The 19,410-nt window shown below is 37.4% G+C and overlaps 1 protein-coding gene across 5 annotated transcripts; it reads left to right on the top strand.

Annotated features, from left to right (window-relative positions):
* The first annotated feature begins 315 nt into the window (after positions 1-315).
* Positions 316-18,835, top strand: LOC106181609 (pre-mRNA-processing factor 40 homolog A). Of its 5 annotated transcripts, none has more exons than XM_087013194.1 (24): positions 316-338; positions 647-691; positions 1,236-1,326; positions 1,907-1,993; positions 4,204-4,272; positions 5,718-5,818; positions 6,063-6,173; positions 6,483-6,603; positions 7,106-7,466; positions 8,873-8,975; positions 9,266-9,403; positions 11,922-12,013; positions 12,244-12,352; positions 12,670-12,820; positions 13,005-13,138; positions 13,407-13,613; positions 14,102-14,218; positions 14,552-14,608; positions 14,980-15,060; positions 15,543-15,767; positions 16,414-16,525; positions 17,199-17,266; positions 17,569-17,676; positions 18,024-18,835. In XM_087013194.1, exons 1-24 carry the CDS (start codon positions 336-338, stop codon positions 18,114-18,116), a joined length of 2,784 nt encoding a protein of 927 aa, XP_086869320.1. In that variant the 5' UTR covers positions 316-335; the 3' UTR covers positions 18,117-18,835. The 5 variants fall into 5 exon arrangements, with proteins under 5 accessions (XP_086869320.1, XP_086869321.1, XP_086869319.1 ...); XM_087013195.1 differs by lacking the exon at positions 316-338 and adding an exon at positions 347-376; XM_087013193.1 differs by lacking the exon at positions 316-338 and having other exon boundaries at positions 17,202-17,266.
* Positions 18,836-19,410: the final 575 nt, after the last annotated feature.

Raw genomic sequence — 19,410 nt, 5'->3', positions numbered from 1 at the left:
CCTGGCTTCTGGACGGTACAAAATTGTTTAAAAAATCAATTTTTGTCTTTTAAATCTGTTAAGCAACGTTACATGTTTAAAGGTCAATTACTGAATATAAAATAGGAAGCTTAGGGACAATATATACCGAACGTGGTGATTAAGGTTGTGTTAAAAAAGCCGATCCAGGTATATCGCATTATGTGACTTCTTTAAAATAAAATAAAAAAGGGAAGAAAAAAAGAAATCCCTTTCGCTTTCGGTTTATAATGTGGGCTAACGTACCGAAAATGAGGCCAAATTATGGAGAGTCCTTTTATTTTTACCGGTCTTCCCACAATGCATTGCGAAACAACATGGTGAGCGTGCGTACTGCATTGAGTGAAGTCTTGATTATGTTAGGGTGCATTTTTAAATGGTTCAAGCTTCGATTTATTTAGTTAATATCTTAAATACGTCTTTACATTTTCTGCATCACTATGAAATAAGTCTGTTGTTATTTTTTTGTGCTAGAAACTTGTATTTGTACAGTTTACCATCGCCATTGGAAGTTGTCAACACTCGCAAGTTCGCAACAGTAGACTTGGCGTTGAAATTTAGGGTATATTGGTTTAAATTTGTTTGATGATAACGTGTTTGATGTTTGCCTTACTCTGTTTAACTCCAGGATCAAGGACAAGGTCCTCCTCCAATGATGAGGCCTCCTTTTGGGGTGAGTTCTTTTGTTACAATTTTCCACGAAAAGGTTTAAAGATGATTGTGTCAAATTCTAAATATTTGTGTCATTCGAAGATATTATTATAGTTTTCAGAAAAGTTCATCTTTCTTTTCTGTTAAATTTTCATTTTCTGAAATCATCAAAGTATTTTCAATTTGGTCCTGTATTGGGTCTTGATGAGTGACCTCTGTTGTTGATATGACTCATTTGTTTGAATAATTAATGTACTTTATTGCTGAATAAATTTGCAGTACTATATTTGGTTATACATTTCCTATTTGTTATTTTGCTAAATATTTTGCAAATGTTCCTATTGAAGCCATTCTTTTCAGTTCTCTTGGCTTTCTCTCAGATGAATGTTGTTTATTTTTTTACCAAAAATTAAATTATGTTCACAGAAAACAATTAATCAGAAAGCAGCAAAATGTTTCCTATTTTCCTATCCAGAATTAAAAAGGTTTATTATCTTACAGAGAGTGGGTTCTATTAATTTATTATAAATTGACCAAGTATAAAAACTGGCTGTTTTCTATTTCAGATGCCTCCTCCTGGACAAGGTCCTCCAGGGTCAGGATACCCAGGGATGCCCCCTATGGGGGGTCCTAACCCTCAGGGCTATATGCCTCCAGGTATGTTGCTCCTCTGTATATTATAACAGATTTTTAGAGTGCTCAACTTAAGATTTCTCCACAAAAAATTAATACCTAAAGGGGATTTTCCTGAAAATAGCAACATTTTCTCCAACTAACCAAAATTTACCTCCCCTTTCCTGACACTCGCCATAATTCTGTAACAATCTGGGAAGTTGATTAATATGTAATTTTAAAATTAATAAATGCGTGTTTATGACCTTATACTTTGTCAGTCTCAGTCTAAGAATATTCAGTTTGGCTAATTAAAGTTGCTTAATCTCTGAAAATATCTAGAAATTGCTTTTTATGTACAGACGCAGTCTGTACGTATAGTCGTCATTTCTTTTAAAGTTTATTACTTACCATATATTAGTCTTAAGATGTTTTCAGGGACAATTGAAGAATAAATAAACAAAGGTGTATATTCCAGTAGGTATTAGTTAACAAAGTGTAAATCACTTATTAGTACTATAATTTCTTTTCGGTGACAAGTTTTTCTCAAGTTGTAGTAAGTCCTTGTAAATAGACAGTTTTTTTATTGTGTATTTTTTTACTGTATTTTTTTTTGTAACTCCAGGTTACGGAGGTCCTCCCGGCGGTATGCCACCCCCAGGGTACCCAGCCAACATGCCACCCCCTAATTTTTCTGCCCCACCCACTTCAGGTATGTCAGCTAAATAATAATATAATGTCAGTTTTGTTTCAATTTATATTAAAACCATAAAGGGATAAAATTTTACTAAAGCAAGCAATGTTTGCTTGGTACTTTTATGATATCATTGTCAGACCATATGGTAAGTCAAAATCTAAGACTTGTCCATTATATTCTTATACTTAAGTTATTAGTACCACCAGCGTGTACGCTGGCGGTACTCATGGTTTTAGTCCCGACCCGTCTCGTACAGCTCCGCCGGCTCCGCCGGCTCCTGCGGCTCCGCAGGATGACGTGGGATACAAGTCACCGTTACCGCTTCTCCTCCTAGACCGCAAGGACCTGTGTCCCCATCTCTTGGATTTAGGTCACATATAATCTCACCTTGAACACCCAGGTTTTTTTGTCTCAGTTGGTGCATTGACCTGGGCGTGACGCTTGTTGAAACGCACCCTTGTCAAAATGTTTGAAAATTCAATGCTAAATATCTTCCAGACTGATGGAATTATGGGAAAAATTTCTACAGATGGCTGACCGAAAGTCATATGTGAGGATTTCAAATATGCCCTTGGATTTGACCTTTGACCTTTATTTCAAGGTCAAATGGGCCAAAATTTTCTAAAAATAGGAATTTTTTGCGAGAAAATTTTTATTTCAGCCCATTTTCAGAAACTAAACAGATCTTACCTATAATATTATGGGCAGGTGTTACCCTTAGGGTCATCTTTCATTTTCGTGAGTTTGGGGTCAATCGGTGCATTTTCATGGTAGCAGCGGCCATTAGATGCCGAAACTGAAAACTCTCTCTAATTCTGGTACCGTTAATGCTAGAGACCTCTTGTTTTATGCATTTTGTAGAACTTGTCAAGGGCAACACTGGGGGTAGTGTCTATTTTTTTTGTTTTCAATACGGCTTAGGCATTGCACTATATCAAAAAGTTCAACATCCTAAATTCAGTGGTGAAAATAAAATGTGAAATCCTCAAAAATTAGCAGAGATATGCCCATAGTTACTTTTGAACTTGAATAGGAAGTCATATACTGGTAATCTAACTGTAAAATTGAAATTGACCTTTGACCTACTTTTCATGATGAACTGCACTTTGCAAGTTTTCTGATCTTTATATCTCCAAAACTGGCAAAGATACGCCCATAGTTACTATTGAACTTGAATAGGAAGTCATATAATGGCAATCTAACTGTGATCCTGAAATTGACATTTGACCTAATTTTCACCATGAACTGAACTTTGCAAATTTTCCAGCCCTTATATCTCTAAAACTGGCAGAGATACATCCATAGTTACTGTTGAACTTGAGTGGGAAGTCATATACCGGCAATCTAACTGTGACCTTGAAATTGACCTGTGACCTACTTTTCACCATGAACTGAACTTTGAAAAATTTCTCTCCCTTATATCTCGAAATCTGGCAGAGATAAGCCCATAGCTACTATTAAACCTAAATAGGAAGTCATATACCGGCAATCTAACTGTGACCTTGAAATTGACCTTTGACCTACTTTTTATGATGAACTGTACTTTGCATGTTTTCTGGCCTTAACATTTCCAAAATTGGCAAGGAAATGCCCATAGTTACTATTGAACTTGAATAGAAAGTCATGTACTGTGACCTTGAAATTGACTTACTTTTTCATCATGAACTGAACTTTGCATATTTTCTTGTCCCTCACATCTTCAAAACAAGCAGAGATATGCCCAGTGTTGCCCCTAGGTTTTCTCTTTTGTCAGCATATATGCAACACTGATAACTCATTTCAAGGAAAACCAATAGGCCTATTGTCCAGAAAATCACAGGAGTGATCAATGTTAGGAAAATACAGGCCAATTGGAAAATCTGCTTGATTGGACCATTTTTATGTTATATTTTTTCTATTTTTTTTTCATAATACTACTTTGAGAATTCTTGTTTATTGCATAGAGCTTGTCAAGGACAAGACTGGTTGTGGTGTCCCTTTTTTTTGGGGGGGGGGTTCCATTCGAATGCGCTCACTCCAGCTGGTGGTACACTATCCGGAGGCGGTATCGCCTCTCTGATCCTCTAGTTGAAATTTCTTCTCCTTCCCAATTTCAAAAGGTTTAGAAAGGCTGTGAGTGTGGGATTATGATAATATTGTACTTTTTATTTTTTTTCTAATGAGACATTTGACAATAATTTTGCATCATTAGTGTCATTGTTATCCTGTGTTTTCATGTGTTTAAGGAGGGGCCAATAACTCTGCTGTCATATCAGCTCCGCCCACTAATACAGCTGGACAGCCACAGACTGGAGGTAAGTTAATCATCTTAGCCCCGCCCACTAATACAGCTGGACAACTGTAGACTGGAGGTAAGTTAATCATCTTAGCACCTCCCACTAATACAGCTGGACAGCCACAGACTGGAGGTAAGTCAATCATCTTAGCTCCGCCCACTAATACAGCTGGACAGCCACAGACTGGAGGTAAGTTAATCATCTTAGCTCCGCCCACTAATACAGCTGGACAACTGTAGACTGGAGGTAAGTTAATCATCTTAGCACCTCCCACTAATACAGCTGGACAGCCACAGACTGGAGGTAAGTCAATCATCTTAGCCCCGCCCACTAATACGGCTGGACTTTGTAACTCGAAAGCATTGTGTACTGCAAATAGCAATATCACACAGAGGCTACAATATATCATGTGGCGCGAGTGTGGGCAAGTTATGGAATCAAGACGCCCGGCTGGGTCGCAATGCGCGATGCTTTCAAGTTACGGGGCCCTGGACAACTGTAGACTGGAGGTAAGTTAATCATCTTAGCACCGCCAACCATGCTCTGCCTACTGACTGGTCATTCAGATAGTAGTAATCTTGCCCAGTGGAGCTAAGCTTCTGATCTGAGAGATCATATCAGGAAACTTAACAAGTTCACTTGAAGATGATTGTGAAATCGTTGAGACATTGGAGAGTTTATGTTACTCATGCTTTATTTTAAATGTTCAGTTCAGTAACCATTCACATCGCTTATGTCAGTACAGTAAATGGACTAGTCAGCAGGTCAGCATGTCAGCATGACAGCAAGCAAGCAAGGTACATAATCTAGGAAAGAAAACAATAAATAAATAAAATGAATAAATACATAAAGAAATAAATAAATACAGGAAACTATAATTTACTAGATATATTGAACATTACATTACATTAAATCGGTTATATATAGCGAGACTTGAAATTTGCTATATCTATACAATGAACACAAATGATATGAAGTTTACCTTATAATGCAATAATCATAATTAAAACATTATATACTGAATTACAGGAAGGGTTTACAGTTGATAATTAAACCAATGCATTCTCATATTTACCATTTATCGTATTTCATATTAATGGCCACACCCTATCAGGTGCTCTATCTTATATACCTATTTTTTCACCTTTATAATTTATACAGAAAACTTACAAATACACTATGCAAACACATTTGATAGTATAAACACTTACATTATGATTTCTCCCTTTGAACTGGTACAATACACTTTACTACGTTGGGAAATACGGTTAACTGCAGGAGAGACCCTTCTTGTACAGATTCTTTAGCGTTATGACTCAGTAACATTCAAATAAGCGCGCTACTCACGCAAGTAATGAAAACTACTCACAACTGTTATAGCTAAAACAAGGAATCTGTACTTACACCTTGTTTATATAAAACAGGGAATCTGGCACTTACAATGATATTTTGTTTTATATCAGGTTTCCAGACCATGCCCCAACAGATGGCAACACAGTCTTCACTTCCTGTGGAGATGTCACCTGCAGGTACTCTGGCAGAGAGTGGACCCATGCCACCAAAGGTACACACCAGTCTTAATGCACTCATTGTTATTTATAGCAAAGGTTAAATGGATGTGTTAAAGAAAGCTCTTTGTTTGCTTGTTGTTCCCAGATAATGTAATTATTGTGAAGCTGTTTTAAGGGCTATATGCTGTTACAAAAGCATCAAAAGATGATGAGAACTATCCCCCTTAGCTTGGACTTATGAAGATGGAAGTTGTTATAAATGGTAAAATGTAAGACAGTATAATTTTTATATTTCAGAAATCCAATTGGACAGAACACAAGGCTCCAGATGGAAGGACATATTTTTATAATGCCACCACGAAGCAATCTTCCTGGGAAAAACCAGATGAACTGAAGACACCTGCTGAGGTGAACTACCGCTCTCAGTTTGTGGCTCTAGAAAAAACAATCCATGTAAAAATGGCCTTTGAGATCTAATCCATTAAATTTTCTGAAGGCTGAATTTTTCATTTTTTGCCCTGTATTCTGAAAGAAAAAAAACATTTTGAAAGTTGCTGATCATGTTAAGGAAAGGACAAATATTTATACAGTAAATAACAAAAATCAAACAATAGAAAAAATCAACCCAAGGAAGACAGCAGCAAGGTTTATTTCCATAACAGATATAATTGTAAATTCCTATATCTGGGAGATATCACAATATTTATTGTATTACAGCTGCTGTACTCCAAGTGTCCATGGAAGGAACACAAAGCAGACAGTGGCAAGGTATATTTCCATAACAGCCAGAACAAGGAGTCCAGGTGGACCAAACCTAAAGAACTTGAGGACATTGAGTGTAAGGATGACTGTCAGCTGAAATCAACCCTTCCTGATTTTTACTTTAGTGAAAAAATTCTTTAAATTGGCCATTGTTTCTTTTAACCTGGCCAAAGTGGATTATATTTAGCATTTGATGAAAATTCTGTGCTAGTGTCAGGAAAAGATTTTTTACTTTAAGTATATGAAATCGGATACGATGACCCCCCCCCCCCCCCCCCCCCATGGAATCTTTACACTTATTATTTTTATTAAATAGCTTTGCTGCTAAATACTGGACAAATAACTGCTATGTTATAAAATTCTCCTCTCTAACTGTAATCAAGACTTTGACCCAACTTTATCAGAAGCAAATAATTGTCATTAAAATTAGGCCATGTTCAGTGCTTGTATCTTAAAGATTTGTCCAGTACAATTTCAAAGCAGTTACTTAATAAATATTGTGAAGTTTCATGGGTGTAAACTGGAGGAAAGCGGTTTTAATTGCAATTTTCTAATGTATAAATTTTGTTAACTGTCAGTGCTGGTCAAGACGAGATCAGAGACAGATCTAAGGAAGATAGCCGACCAGGTCCTAAACCAGGGGATGACCATTGCCCAGGTTCTAGCCACTGCCCAGTCCCAGACTGCACCTGCCGCCGTCCCCACTGTCACACCACATATACCCATACCAACACCAGTGGTGCCGGCGCAGACACCAGCAGCAGTGGTGGCTCCACCTAGTGTCACCACAGCACCGCCAGCTGCAAAAGCTGCCAAGGCTGCCAGCAATATTCAGCCATCCTCTGCTATAGAACAAGCCATGCAGGCTACTCTGGCCAGTATAGAGCTGCCGCCATTGCCTACAAAACCCTCTGAACCCAAGGAGGAGAGCTCGAGCAGGTAAGATCACCAGAGGGGAAGGGGGAGGGATGCAGCTCAAGCAGGTAAGATCATCAGTGGGGAAGGGGGAGGGATGCAGCTCAAGCAGGTAAGATCACCAGTGGGGAAGGGAGAGGGATGCAGCTCAAGCAGGTAAGATCACCAGTGGGGAAGGGAGAGGGATGCAGCTCAAGCAGGTAAGATCACCAGTGGGGAAGGGAGAGGGATGCAGCTCAAGCAGGTAAGATCACCAGAGGGGAAGGGGGGGCAGCTCAAGCAGGTAAAATCACCAGTGGGGAAGGGGGGCAGCTCAAGCAGGTAATATCACCAGTGGGGAAAGAGGGGGGCAGCTCAAGCAGGTAAAATCACCAGTGGGGAAGGGGGGGGGCAGCTCAAGCAGGTAAAATCACCAGTGGGGAGGGGGGGGGGTCAGCTCAAGCAGGTAATATCACCAGTGGGGAAGGGGGGGGGGGGGGGCAGCTCAAGCAGGTAAAATCACCAGTGGGGAAGGGGGGGGCAGCTCGAGCAGGTAATATCACCAGTGGGGAAGGGGGGGCAGCTCAAGAAGGTAAGATCACCAGTGGGGAAGGGGTGGGGGCTGCTCAAGCAGGTAAGATCACCAGTGGGGAAGGGAGAAGATAATAACATGCAGAACATGCCATGAATGCTGTAAAAATCACTTTGTCACAGAGTGATGTTTTGTTTTCAGATGAATTGCAAGGTATTGAGGATGCTTTAATATTTTGGCTTGACCAAGAATTAAAAAAGAAATTGCAAGGTATTGAGGATGCTTTATTATTTTGGCTTGACCAAGAATTAAAAAAGAAATTGCAAGGTATTGAGGATGCTTTATTATTTTGGCTTGACCAAGAATTAAAAAAGAAATTGCAAGGTATTGAGGATGCTTTATTATTTTGGCTTGACCCAGAATTAAAAAAGAAATTGCAAGGTATTGAGGATGCTTTATTATTTTGACTTGACCAAGAATTAAAAAAGAAATTGCAAGGTATTGAGGATGCTTTATTATTTTGGCTTGACCCAGAATTAAAAAAGAAATTGCAAGGTATTGAGGATGCTTTATTATTTTGGCTTGACCAAGAATTAAAAAAGAAATTGCAAGGTATTGAGGATGCTTTATTATTTTGACTTGACCAAGAATTAAAAAAGAAATTGCAAGGTATTGAGGATGCTTTATTATTTTGGCTTGACCCAGAATTAAAAAAGAAATTGCAAGGTATTGAGGATGCTTTATTATTTTGGCTTGACCAAGAATTAAAAAAAAAATTAGAAACAATAATGGGTTTGTGAATTATGAATTCACAGAATTTTGCTAAGGTGGCAGTTTCACATAAACTTGGTTCCTGTGTTTTGTGAAGTAGAAATGATATGGCAGGTGATAAACATATAATATTCCCTGTTGTTTTTAGTGGAGAATCTGAGGATGAAGACAAACCAGTGGAAACAAAGCCCATTTCCTTCAAGAATAAGAAAGAAGCCATTGAAGCTTTCAAGACTCTTCTCAAAGAGAAAGTAAGAATGTTTACATAATTTTGAATCACTGAATGTTTATGTTAACTAAAAGATTAACTTCACTTGGATTGTTTTGTACTTGATGTGTTTACTTTGGTAATTGCTAAATTGTTGTGACACTCCAGTCATCTTTTGTTGAGTGAATGGTTTGTGATTGGGTTTTTCTGTTTATAAAGAGTGTCAAAATTATTTCACCCTGAGTAACATGGTTATCTATATTCATAACCCCATATATTGATATTGTGTTGTACCCTGTGTATCATGTGTTATATATATTTCCCACTGTATAGGACGTCCCCTCCAATACCACTTGGGAACAGGTGATGAAGTTGATCATCAATGACCCCAGATATGGTGCCCTGAAACACCTGAATGAAAAGAAGCAGGCATTTAATGCATACAAGACACAGAGAAGCAAGGAAGAAAAGGTAGGCACCCTCTCCTAGCTAAGTAACTACCAAGAAAAAATAATATTATAAATTGTCAATGTTTTATAAGCTGGTGTATTCTTACCACAAAGTACCTAGTTCAAGCTTGTTAACTTGTGTCAAACCATGTTATATCAGGGTTTCCGTTAGCGCAATATTTGTGCGTCCCTGACGCTTTTTTATCAAAATTGACCCCCATTTTTAAATGTATTGCGTCCATTTGACGCACATTTATCTAATTTATCCGGCCAGTTTTCAAACTGGCTGGGAATGTGTAAATACAAGGAATACGTTTTTGTTTCCTTTCTGGACGATATTTTTACTTCATTCGAAGAGACGGGATGAAAATTCCGGGGAGTTCCCAGCTAATTATACATAATTTATTAACCTCAGTTTCACTCACATATACTATTTTGTGACTGGCTGAGATTGGGGATGACGTAATATACAGTCTCGTTTTCGTTTCCGTGATACCCTTACACCACAAAATGGCCGCACACATGTGCTCACGCTTTTCGCGTTTTTTACAGACTTGTTCCTCTGTTTTTTCATTATCAGTTGTGCACAGTAGTCATGGCTAAGCGTTTTGTTTAAAAAATGACGTTGTTGAACTTAAAATACTTCGTTGGTGCACAGCGTAGCAAAAATGAAAACGAAGTGAGGAAGAGAAACGGATTGATATTGAAATTGGAAAGAAGGTGGGCCCCAGCGGACTTATAATCTGGAGGAGAGGAAAAAGATGTGTGGAGTTAATATTATTATCAACAGCAACATAAATCTTACTGCTTTATTACGGGTTCTGAAAATTATCGAGCATATGTATGTCTCTTCTTCCCGTCTATCATACACCTGGACCAGTAGTGGTTTCTTTAGACGTATATGGACAGATACAGATGTATGTACCGGTACATGCACCCTACAGTTCACGACCACTAGTTGGAGAAAGTGCACATGAACTCGATGAAGGCTCACATTTTGAATTTCTTGTTATCAGAAAGAAATAAAATGAAGAAGGAATTTAGACTCAGGGTGGACAGTCCCTATCAAAGTTTCAATTGTATGAAAGCGACTGCCTTACTTATACCCCCTTTACACTGGACGGCGTCCTTTCTGCGTCCTCTCTGCGAACATGAAATTTGGCATCGCTGTGGTCTTAATAAAGAGGCACGAGCATTAATTTTGTATCAGAATGAATGCTCAATGATCGGCCAGTTGTCGGCACGTAAAATATTATAATTTTTAAACTCTCAAATGGGGCCGGACTGCTGGACGCAGAAAGGACGCCGTCCAGTGTAAAGGGGGCTTTATCGGTTTCACAATGCATATTATGTTATTGTCAAAAACAACGGGTGAACTAGTTTTCTGATTAACGGACGTTTTTATTTTATATGTTTGATATTACTGGCTACACATTCTTCATTGTATTTTTTTAGTCCTTGTGTCAATTTACAACGCATTTTTCATTAAATAAAATAAAACTTGTTATGCAAATAATTTTTTGTCTATATTTTTTCTACAAGTTTATATATATATATTAATATTAGTATTAATATTAATATTAATCTGACAGAATTTTCAAGCTTGTCAGACCGAATGGGCCTTTGATAAAGTCTGTAAAATTTGTAAATGTCAATAAAATTCAGAAAGTTCCATTAGTGACATTCTTTAAATGGCCTACACCTACAGCTTTCACATGGTATGGTCTGTCATTGATAGGGATGGTCTGGTGGCAGAGTACCCCATAAATAACACTTATGACTTTTGTTGTTTTTATTGCTTGTAATATTTATTTCAATGTTATTTCAAACTTATGAATTCTTGACCCCTAAATTTTGAAAATGACCCCCATTTTTAAAAAGTGGGGGTCAAAATGACCCTGGCATGCAAAATCTAGTGGAAACCCTGTTATATGTTACATGACGTGTAGAGTTCTTTTACAACAGGTATATAACAGGGCTTCCAGGTCATGATGTTGTCATAGTAACTGGTATTAATAGTGTCAGAGATGTTCTGCTTTAAAGAGATTACTGTGAGGTGGATTGTCCTTTAAATTGCAGTCACTCATGTTTCTTGGACAACCTTCATTATCCCACTTCCTCTTCTTGGACAACCTTCATTATTCCACTTCCTCTTCTTGGACAACCTTCATTATCCCACTTCCTCTTCTTGGACTTCATGATCATTAACTGACAAGTGACAAAATCTGTCTAGTTAACAATGTACAGGGCCATGAAAGTCCGAAGCAATAGTGATGAAAAAAAAAAAATCTTCTTAAACTTTCACTGTCATCACATATTTCTGTGGTAGGTATTTGGATAAATATGTCTAGTTGACTACTAATGTTAAGATTACTATAAATATGTCTAGTTGACTACTCAAGTTAAGATTACTATAAATATGTCTAATTGACTACTCAAGTTATGAATACTGTAAATATGTCTTGTTGACTACTAATGTCAAGATTACTAATGCATTTTTTTGTGTTAGGAAGATCTTGTTCAGTTGTATCTTTTTCCAGGAACAAGAAAGGTTGCGGGCCAAACAAGCAAAGGAGGATTTAGAAAACTTCTTGTTGCACACAGACAAAATTCATTCCACAATCAAATACAGGTATGTGTATTATTTGAAGAGAAAGGACTGTTATACAAAAAGGAAAAATATGCTAAAGAGTCAAAGAATTAAGTTTTTTTTCTTTAAATATGAAAAAGAGAAAATATCTTCTCATATAAAGACTGCAGACAACGCTGTCCATAATGTGCTGAACGTTGAAATGCAAACAGTTCAATTTAACAGAATGTGTTCAGTAAGTCTTAGGTTAATTTCAATTATTGATTGATTAGGCGTGCAGACCAGCTATTTGCTGAGCTGGAGATATGGAAGAATGTTCCTGACAGAGACAGGAGAGATATCTATGAGGACGTCATTCATGTCATTGCCAAAAGAGAAAAGGTGAAAAAATGTCTTTCTCTAGATGTTCTGTAAAATGTATAGAACTTTGTGATAAGGTGTCAGATCTTGAAAAAAAAGGAAGAGAAAATATCAAGTACATATAAATAATTTGTAAGGTTTATGTTTTAAAAGACGGGCAGACATTTGTTGTGCAGCTGTCCACTTTTGTAGGATGACAAGTTGTGAAAGGATGACTGTTTTACTTCATTGTGCTGCTTATTTTGTTATAAGTTGAAAGGATGATTTTACTGAATTAATATTGTTCTGCTTTGAAAGCATGTTTGTATTGAATAAATATTGTGCTACTTTGCTCTCAGGAAGAAGCTAAAACTCTGCGTAAGAGGAACATCAAGGTGTTCAATGAAATCTTGGACAACATGCCCAGTTTGACCTATAGGACCACATGGTCAGAGGGTCAGGCTCTCTTACTAGACAACCCCACCTTTACAGATGACACAGACCTGCAAAGTAAGTGCTTCAATCACAGTACTAGTGTTTACCTTAGAATAACTGAAACAAGACATGGATAAGGATGACGCACTGATGTGTTTTGAGGACAGCTACTATATTATTATTGTTGTTGTTGTTTATTTATTTATTTATTTATTTATTTATTTATTATTATTATTATTATTATTATGAACCTTTGCAGACATGGACAAGGAAGATGCATTGGTGTGTTTTGAGGACCACATCCGTATGCTGGAGCAGGAATATGATGATGAGAGGGAACGAGACAGAAGGAGAATTAAACGACAGCAAAGAAAGAACAGAGAAGCGCTCCTTGTAAGTTGTCATATATAGAATTATAATATTATGACCTGAGAGAGAGAGAGAGTGTAGAGAGAGGTAGAGAGATGTGACACTGGGTACATAGAAATGAAGAAAGCACCAGAAAAAGTGAAACTGGACACTAATTAAAATTACTCCTTGAGGAAGTACTGTACACTTCCACTTTTTCTCCGTGCCTTGCAGGTATTCTTTGATGGACACTAATTAAAATATCTCCTTGAGGAAGTACTGTACAGTTCCACTATTTCTTCATGCCTTACAGGTATTCTTAGATGAGCTTCATGACAACGGCAAGTTAAACTCTATGTCCCTGTGGATGGATCTGTACTCTACAATCAGCACTGATGCCAGGTTTGACAACATTCTGGGGCAGCCAGGGTCCACCCCCCTGGACCTGTTCAAGTTCTATGTGGAAGATTTAAAGGCCAGGTTTCATGATGAGAAGAAGATTATTAAAGAGATTTTGAAGGTTTGTGTGGAGGAGAAAATAGTGCATTTTTAACACATTAACATTGATATTTATTCTTTTTTTTTTTTTTTTTTTTTTTTACATTTCATGCCATCTGTGCCACATATTTTGTGATGTATGGTGAAGCTGTTTCTATCATTTAAAAAACCTAAAGACAGTGTGGACAAATACGTTTTATTTTATACATTAAGGCTTACATTTACGTTTTATTCATTTTGTATCTCCCCCCCCCCCCCAAAAAAAAAAAAAGGGGATGGGTGATTTACACCACAATAACATAGTAGCACTAATGTCTGTTTTATTATCATCATGTCTTTCTCAAGACATCAGTTTGTGTTAAGTTAACAAAAGAAGGACAAAAAACGCAAAAAATCAAGATCTAGTGGCACACAGTGAATAAGGTATCACTTGCTTTGAAACATTGACAGTTTTATATATGAAGTAATGAGTAAACATGCAAGAGAAAAAAAGGAGATTTTCAATTGCAGGAGAAGGGCTTCCTGATCAATGTAGAGACAACCTATGAAGATTTTGTGAAGTCGCTAAAGTCAGACAGCAGGTCCAAAACTCTGGATGCTGGCAATGTTAAACTGACCTATAATAGTGTAAGTATATATTGGATTTCATAAAGTATAGAGTGTAGAGTATAAAACCACATGACTACAGATAGCTCATCATTTCACTTGTACTAGTTTGACAGTTCAGTGCAAATGGCATGAAGAGTTTATTGATATGAGTGCAGGTAATGAGTAAATGAAGAGGACAGGGGTTTGAGAATACATTAACTTGTATTAATTAAAATAAATGACATGCAAACTGTAGTAATGAATTATGAGAAAACAGACAAACTTTTTGTTCAAATTAATACTCCATTTCAGGTCATATAGTGTGAATTAATTGCCCCAGTTTCTGTATGTACAATTGTATATCTCTTTCAGTTAATAGAAAAAGCTGAAGCCAGAGAGAAAGAGAGAATGAAGGAAGAAAGTAGAAAGGTGAGAGTGGGAAGTTGTCAGGAAATAGTCAGGAACAATGAAAGGAAAAAAAATGAGGGTTGAAAAGTTTAATGACATTGTGATATTAAAAACTTTGTGAAATAAACATTGTGATATTGGTTACGTTTGACAACAATTTTTGATGAGGGTCTACGTTTTCTTGGCTTGTACAGTTTACCTATGATAGATGTAAATGAGAGTTCATAATTGTTTTTCTATGCTGTTACAATTTGCCTATAGCCGTTAATAAGGGTCATTAGTTATAAATTATTGTGTGTGTGTGTGTGGGGGGGGGGGTCTACAAAAGTGCATGATTATGAGTTATTTTTAATTAATTAATTAATCTATTTATTTTGTTTCTGTATTTCTAGCAAAAGAAGTTGGAGAATGCGTTCAAGTCGATGCTGAAGCAGGCGACGCCCCCTTTGGAACCCACCACACAGTGGGAAGATGTGAGTGCGAACAGTTCTTGGAGAGGAGACATTTTAGTTATTAACTTAATTAGAATATAAGATAATATTCTTTAGATACTGTAAAATGCTTATATGTAAGCTCCATAACTGATTTTTTATTAAAATGATTATTAGTAGGAAAGTGATCATGAAATTTCCTTCTGGCTAAGTAAAGTATCATATTAAAACTTGCTGCCATTCACAAGCTATGATATTAGATTTTAAGGTTGAAATGTTAAACATGTCACTGAATGTTTCTTTATAAGAGTTATGTACAGCTGTACTGTCATGACCAGTCCTCTTTATAAGAGTTGTGTACAGCTGTACTGTCATGGCCAGTCCTCTTTATAAGAGTTGTGTACAGCTGTACTGTCATGGCCAGTCCTCTTTATAAGAGTTCTGTACAGCTGTACTGTCATGGCCAGTCCTCTTTATAAGAGTTCTGTACAGCTGTACTGTCATGGCCAGTCCTCTTTGTTCAGGTACGTGAAAGATTTGAAGCAGATTCCAACTTTCAAATCATCAATCCAGAGTCTGAGAGGATAAGGCTATATAAGGAGTTCATAGCAGCCTTGGAGGAGGCCTGTATGCACCACCACCGCTCATATCCCAAGAAAAAGAAGACAAAGAAACACCGCAGCAAGAGGTCTAGGTCAAGGTCACAGGACAAGGATGTGGACAAGGACAAAGAGAGAGACAAAGAGAGGGTGAGGTTGTAATTAGTAAAGAGAGGGTGAGGTTGTAATTACTGAGATCTCGTGTTGAGAAGATAGCTGTAGTTCCTACTCAAGTTATGCTCATTATTAAATTACACTGTGTCTCAAAAGTCATTTATTATTTTTCAGGGATAAGTATTGGGATTTCTTGTTTATTTGAATGAAGGGAACTGTACAAGCCCACATTTTTTCTAACCTCACCATGGTATACACGGGAGATCACTGGTTATGCAATTTTTTCAGTCAAGTATTCCATTGAATCATAATAATTGAACTTGGCAAATGTGGCATTTCCGTCCAAACACACTAGAGATGTTTCAGAATTATATATCAATCTTTTTTCTGGACCTTGCATGGTAAAATCCAACAACTCACTGACATTGCCACTTTTATCCAAGTGATACCACAACATGGGTTAGTTCTTGAATTTTACCATTTCAGTGCTGGAACATGATTGATATATATTCCTGATTCTAATTCTACAGGATGATGAAAACATTTACACATTCAAGGTGTTTGTTTGCCCTTTAGTGTGCATGTATTCATTTTAAAAATATGGTAGATGAATTATTGATTAGCAAAACTGTTATACTCCAGGCTATGATGCTTACATTGTCTGTTGTTCTTTGTATTTTAGTCAGAGTCTGAAGAAGAAGAACGTCGACACAGAAAGAAGAAAAAGAGGTCAAGGTCAGAATCCAGGTCACCCTCACCACCACCTAGGTCAGAGTCCAGGTCTCCATCACCAGGTAAGGGGGAAGGGGTGGGCAGAGAGAGGCAGACAGACACTGATTTACTAAACAACTGATACATGGACCTGACTGACTGTCTGAGAGACATGTATTGAGGGAGAGAGAGAGAGAGAGAGAGAGAGAGAGAGATAGTGGGGGGGAGAGAGAGAGAGAGAGAGAGTGGGGAGAGAGAGAGAGAGGAGGAGAGAGAGAGAAAGTGGGGGAGAAAGAGAGAGAGAGAGTGGGGGGGGAGAGAGAGAGAGAGAGAGAGAGAGTGGGGGAGAGAGAGAGAGATAGTGGGGAGAGAGAGAGAGTGGGGGAGAGAGAGAGAGGGAGAGAGAGAGAGACAGAGAGAGAGTGGGGGGGGAGAGAGAGAGAGAGTGGGGGGGAGAGAGAGAGAGAGAGAGAGAGAGAGAGAGAGTGGGGGGGGGAGAGAGAGAGAGAGAAGGGGGAGAGAGAAAGAGACAGAGAGAGTGGGGGGGGGGGGGGGGAGAGGAAGAGAGCTGTGGAGGTTCCATGGTAACTTCTGTTGTAAGGCACTTTGATATTGCTAATTCCAGTGCTAGGTTTAATATTGGAACATCCTTTTTGTCCAAAAAATAAAAGTATTTTGTGTATGTAAAACTTCCCCAATAATATAGGACAGTCAGCTGATATATTGAAAAGATAAATTGATCAGTGAATTTTTCAGAAGAAACAGAGAGAAAGAAGCCAAAGAAGCACAAGAAAAAGAAGAAGAAGAAGCATGCATCTAGATCTGTAAGTGGAAAAAGCTGTTGTACAGCTTTTTATTTAGTTATATTAAAACATTTTAGTTGGCTTGGGTAGGGGTAAAGGAGTTAGTCTTGGGCAGTGGTAAATTGATGGAGGTTAATTAGTCTTGGATAGTGGTAATGATGACTGCAAAAGGGGTTAAACCTGTTGCATGAATTGGGTAAAACTGGTATTATCATTTTTTTTCAAACATACTACTCAAAAGTATTCTGGTGAGATTATGTTGCAAGTTTTGGTGTTGAAGAATACCTAAATTTCTTCATCATATTCAAAAATTTTAATTGTAGCCATCTCGGTCGCCATCAGAGGAGGAGGAGGGTGAGAGGAGAGACACAGACAGAGGGTCAGGCAGGAGAAAACAAGATGCACACTCTCCAGAATATAAGAAAGAAAAGGTGAGACAAATACTGGCATGCTTCATGAGCTTTTATACTTTTATAGCCCTTAAAGTGAAATTTATCGACAAAGGAGAACAATTTTTTATCACTGTCATCATATGACTAAAATCACTGCTGATCTTATTATGATTCAAATCATTGTTGTTTTCATTAGTTATTGCCAGTTTATTATTGATAGAGAAAATTATAACTTTTGCTCAAAATCTGGATGGGAACAAATTGTATTTGTGTACAGTATTAAACACATTTGTGTTGGACTCAGGCCACAGACACTGGAGACAGATGGTGGTTGATATATAGTATGTGAGAGTATTTTAATTCACAGTGAATTTCTCTATTTGCAGACGGGCTGGGATACATCAGAGAGTGATCTTAGTGAGGGAGAACTGGAGAAGAAGCGTAGGCAGTTGCTGAAACAACTGGAGGACGATGGTTGAAGATAAAAAAACAGACAGATCATACAAGACTGTAGACAGAAACAGGATTGGATTTACAAAGAGTTAAGAGGTGGCAGAAAAGAGAAATGGACGTCCTTGTCTAGAAAACTGTTATAGAGTTCACTGGAAGACATGGACCTAGTGCATGTTCTCTTAAACTGATACTTACCATGTGAGAAATGATGGTTGTTTCTGTTTGTTTACATTATGTACTGCCTGTGGATGATGCAGTGAGAAGACATTTTTTACCAGTAATTTCATCAATATTCAGAATGTAATGGTTATCTGTTCTGAAGATTAAAATGTCTGCCTTATTCTGTTTATAGAATGGAGAGAGACTGAAAATGTTACATTTAGTTTACATTTAGTAGAGTGAACAAAAAAGGTCATGACCATTTTGTAGCGTTTTTTGTTTGAGAAAAATGTGATTAAACCATTCAACTGCATCTTGTCTAATACTAAAAATGACTGAAATCACCTTATTTTCTGTCAGTAATATGTGCCTCTTGGGAAGATGTTGCCATGTAAAACTTTGGAACTTGTATAAATAATTGCTTCCATGAATGTATCACGATGTATGGTTCCAAATAAAGAGACAGAGTGTAAGATGTTAAACACATAAAACTAAAACATTTCTCATTTAACTTTTGTAACAAGTCATACTTTTTATCAGTTTTAAAAGATGTATGAGATGCATGAATAAATATGAGAAACAATAATCAGCTGGTAAAACTTGCCACCCCTCTGCCATCTTCACACAACTTTGAATCACATTATGACATACAACCTGGAAGTTGATGCTGGAGAGAAGATGAAGTAAAATGTGAAAAACACCCAAGTGTGGGCTAAGGACATTCTCACTTTACTTTGATTTTCAAAGAGATATGGTGAGAGTCAACTCGGAAAGAAAGATAAACTCACTGTGTCAAAAACGGTTTAACTAAAACAATAACATATAATGTCCAAGAGATAAATAAAAATAAGTTGGGTTGGTTTTGTGTTTAAATCACAAAAAAAAGAGACTCAAAGGATCACCCAAAAAGCTAGGATGAAGGTAGTAAAAACACTTGACACAGTTAAATGAATTCTCTGATTTATACAATAATAGATTTTTCAAACAGCCTCACCCTATTATTATCACTCCAATGTCCACCTACTGCGAAGATACCCTCATCCCCTTAGGAAGGTGTCTTAATTGTGGGACATTTATTATTGGGATTTTTAGTTGTGGTACATGAAGGGAATATTATTGTGACTTGAGGTACAACTACTTTTTCATGTCACCAAATTGAAA

Source organism: Lingula anatina, chromosome 5 (genome assembly GCF_051362555.1).
Source record: "Lingula anatina isolate TDL-2025a chromosome 5, LinAna3.0, whole genome shotgun sequence".
NCBI classification, from domain to species: domain Eukaryota; kingdom Metazoa; phylum Brachiopoda; class Lingulata; order Lingulida; family Lingulidae; genus Lingula; species Lingula anatina.
The sequence above is the reverse complement of the archived record's forward strand: the minus strand, read 5'-3'. Positions and strand labels throughout refer to the sequence as shown.

What these genes read in the sequence shown, in the direction of transcription:
- LOC106181609 (XM_087013194.1), top strand. An exon ending in AACTGAAGACACCTGCTGAG is followed by an intron (nt 6,174 to 6,482) that starts GTGAACTACCGC and finishes ATTGTATTACAG; the next exon opens with CTGCTGTACTCCAAGTGTCC. An exon ending in AGATGACACAGACCTGCAAA is followed by an intron (nt 12,821 to 13,004) that starts GTAAGTGCTTCA and finishes GAACCTTTGCAG; the next exon opens with ACATGGACAAGGAAGATGCA.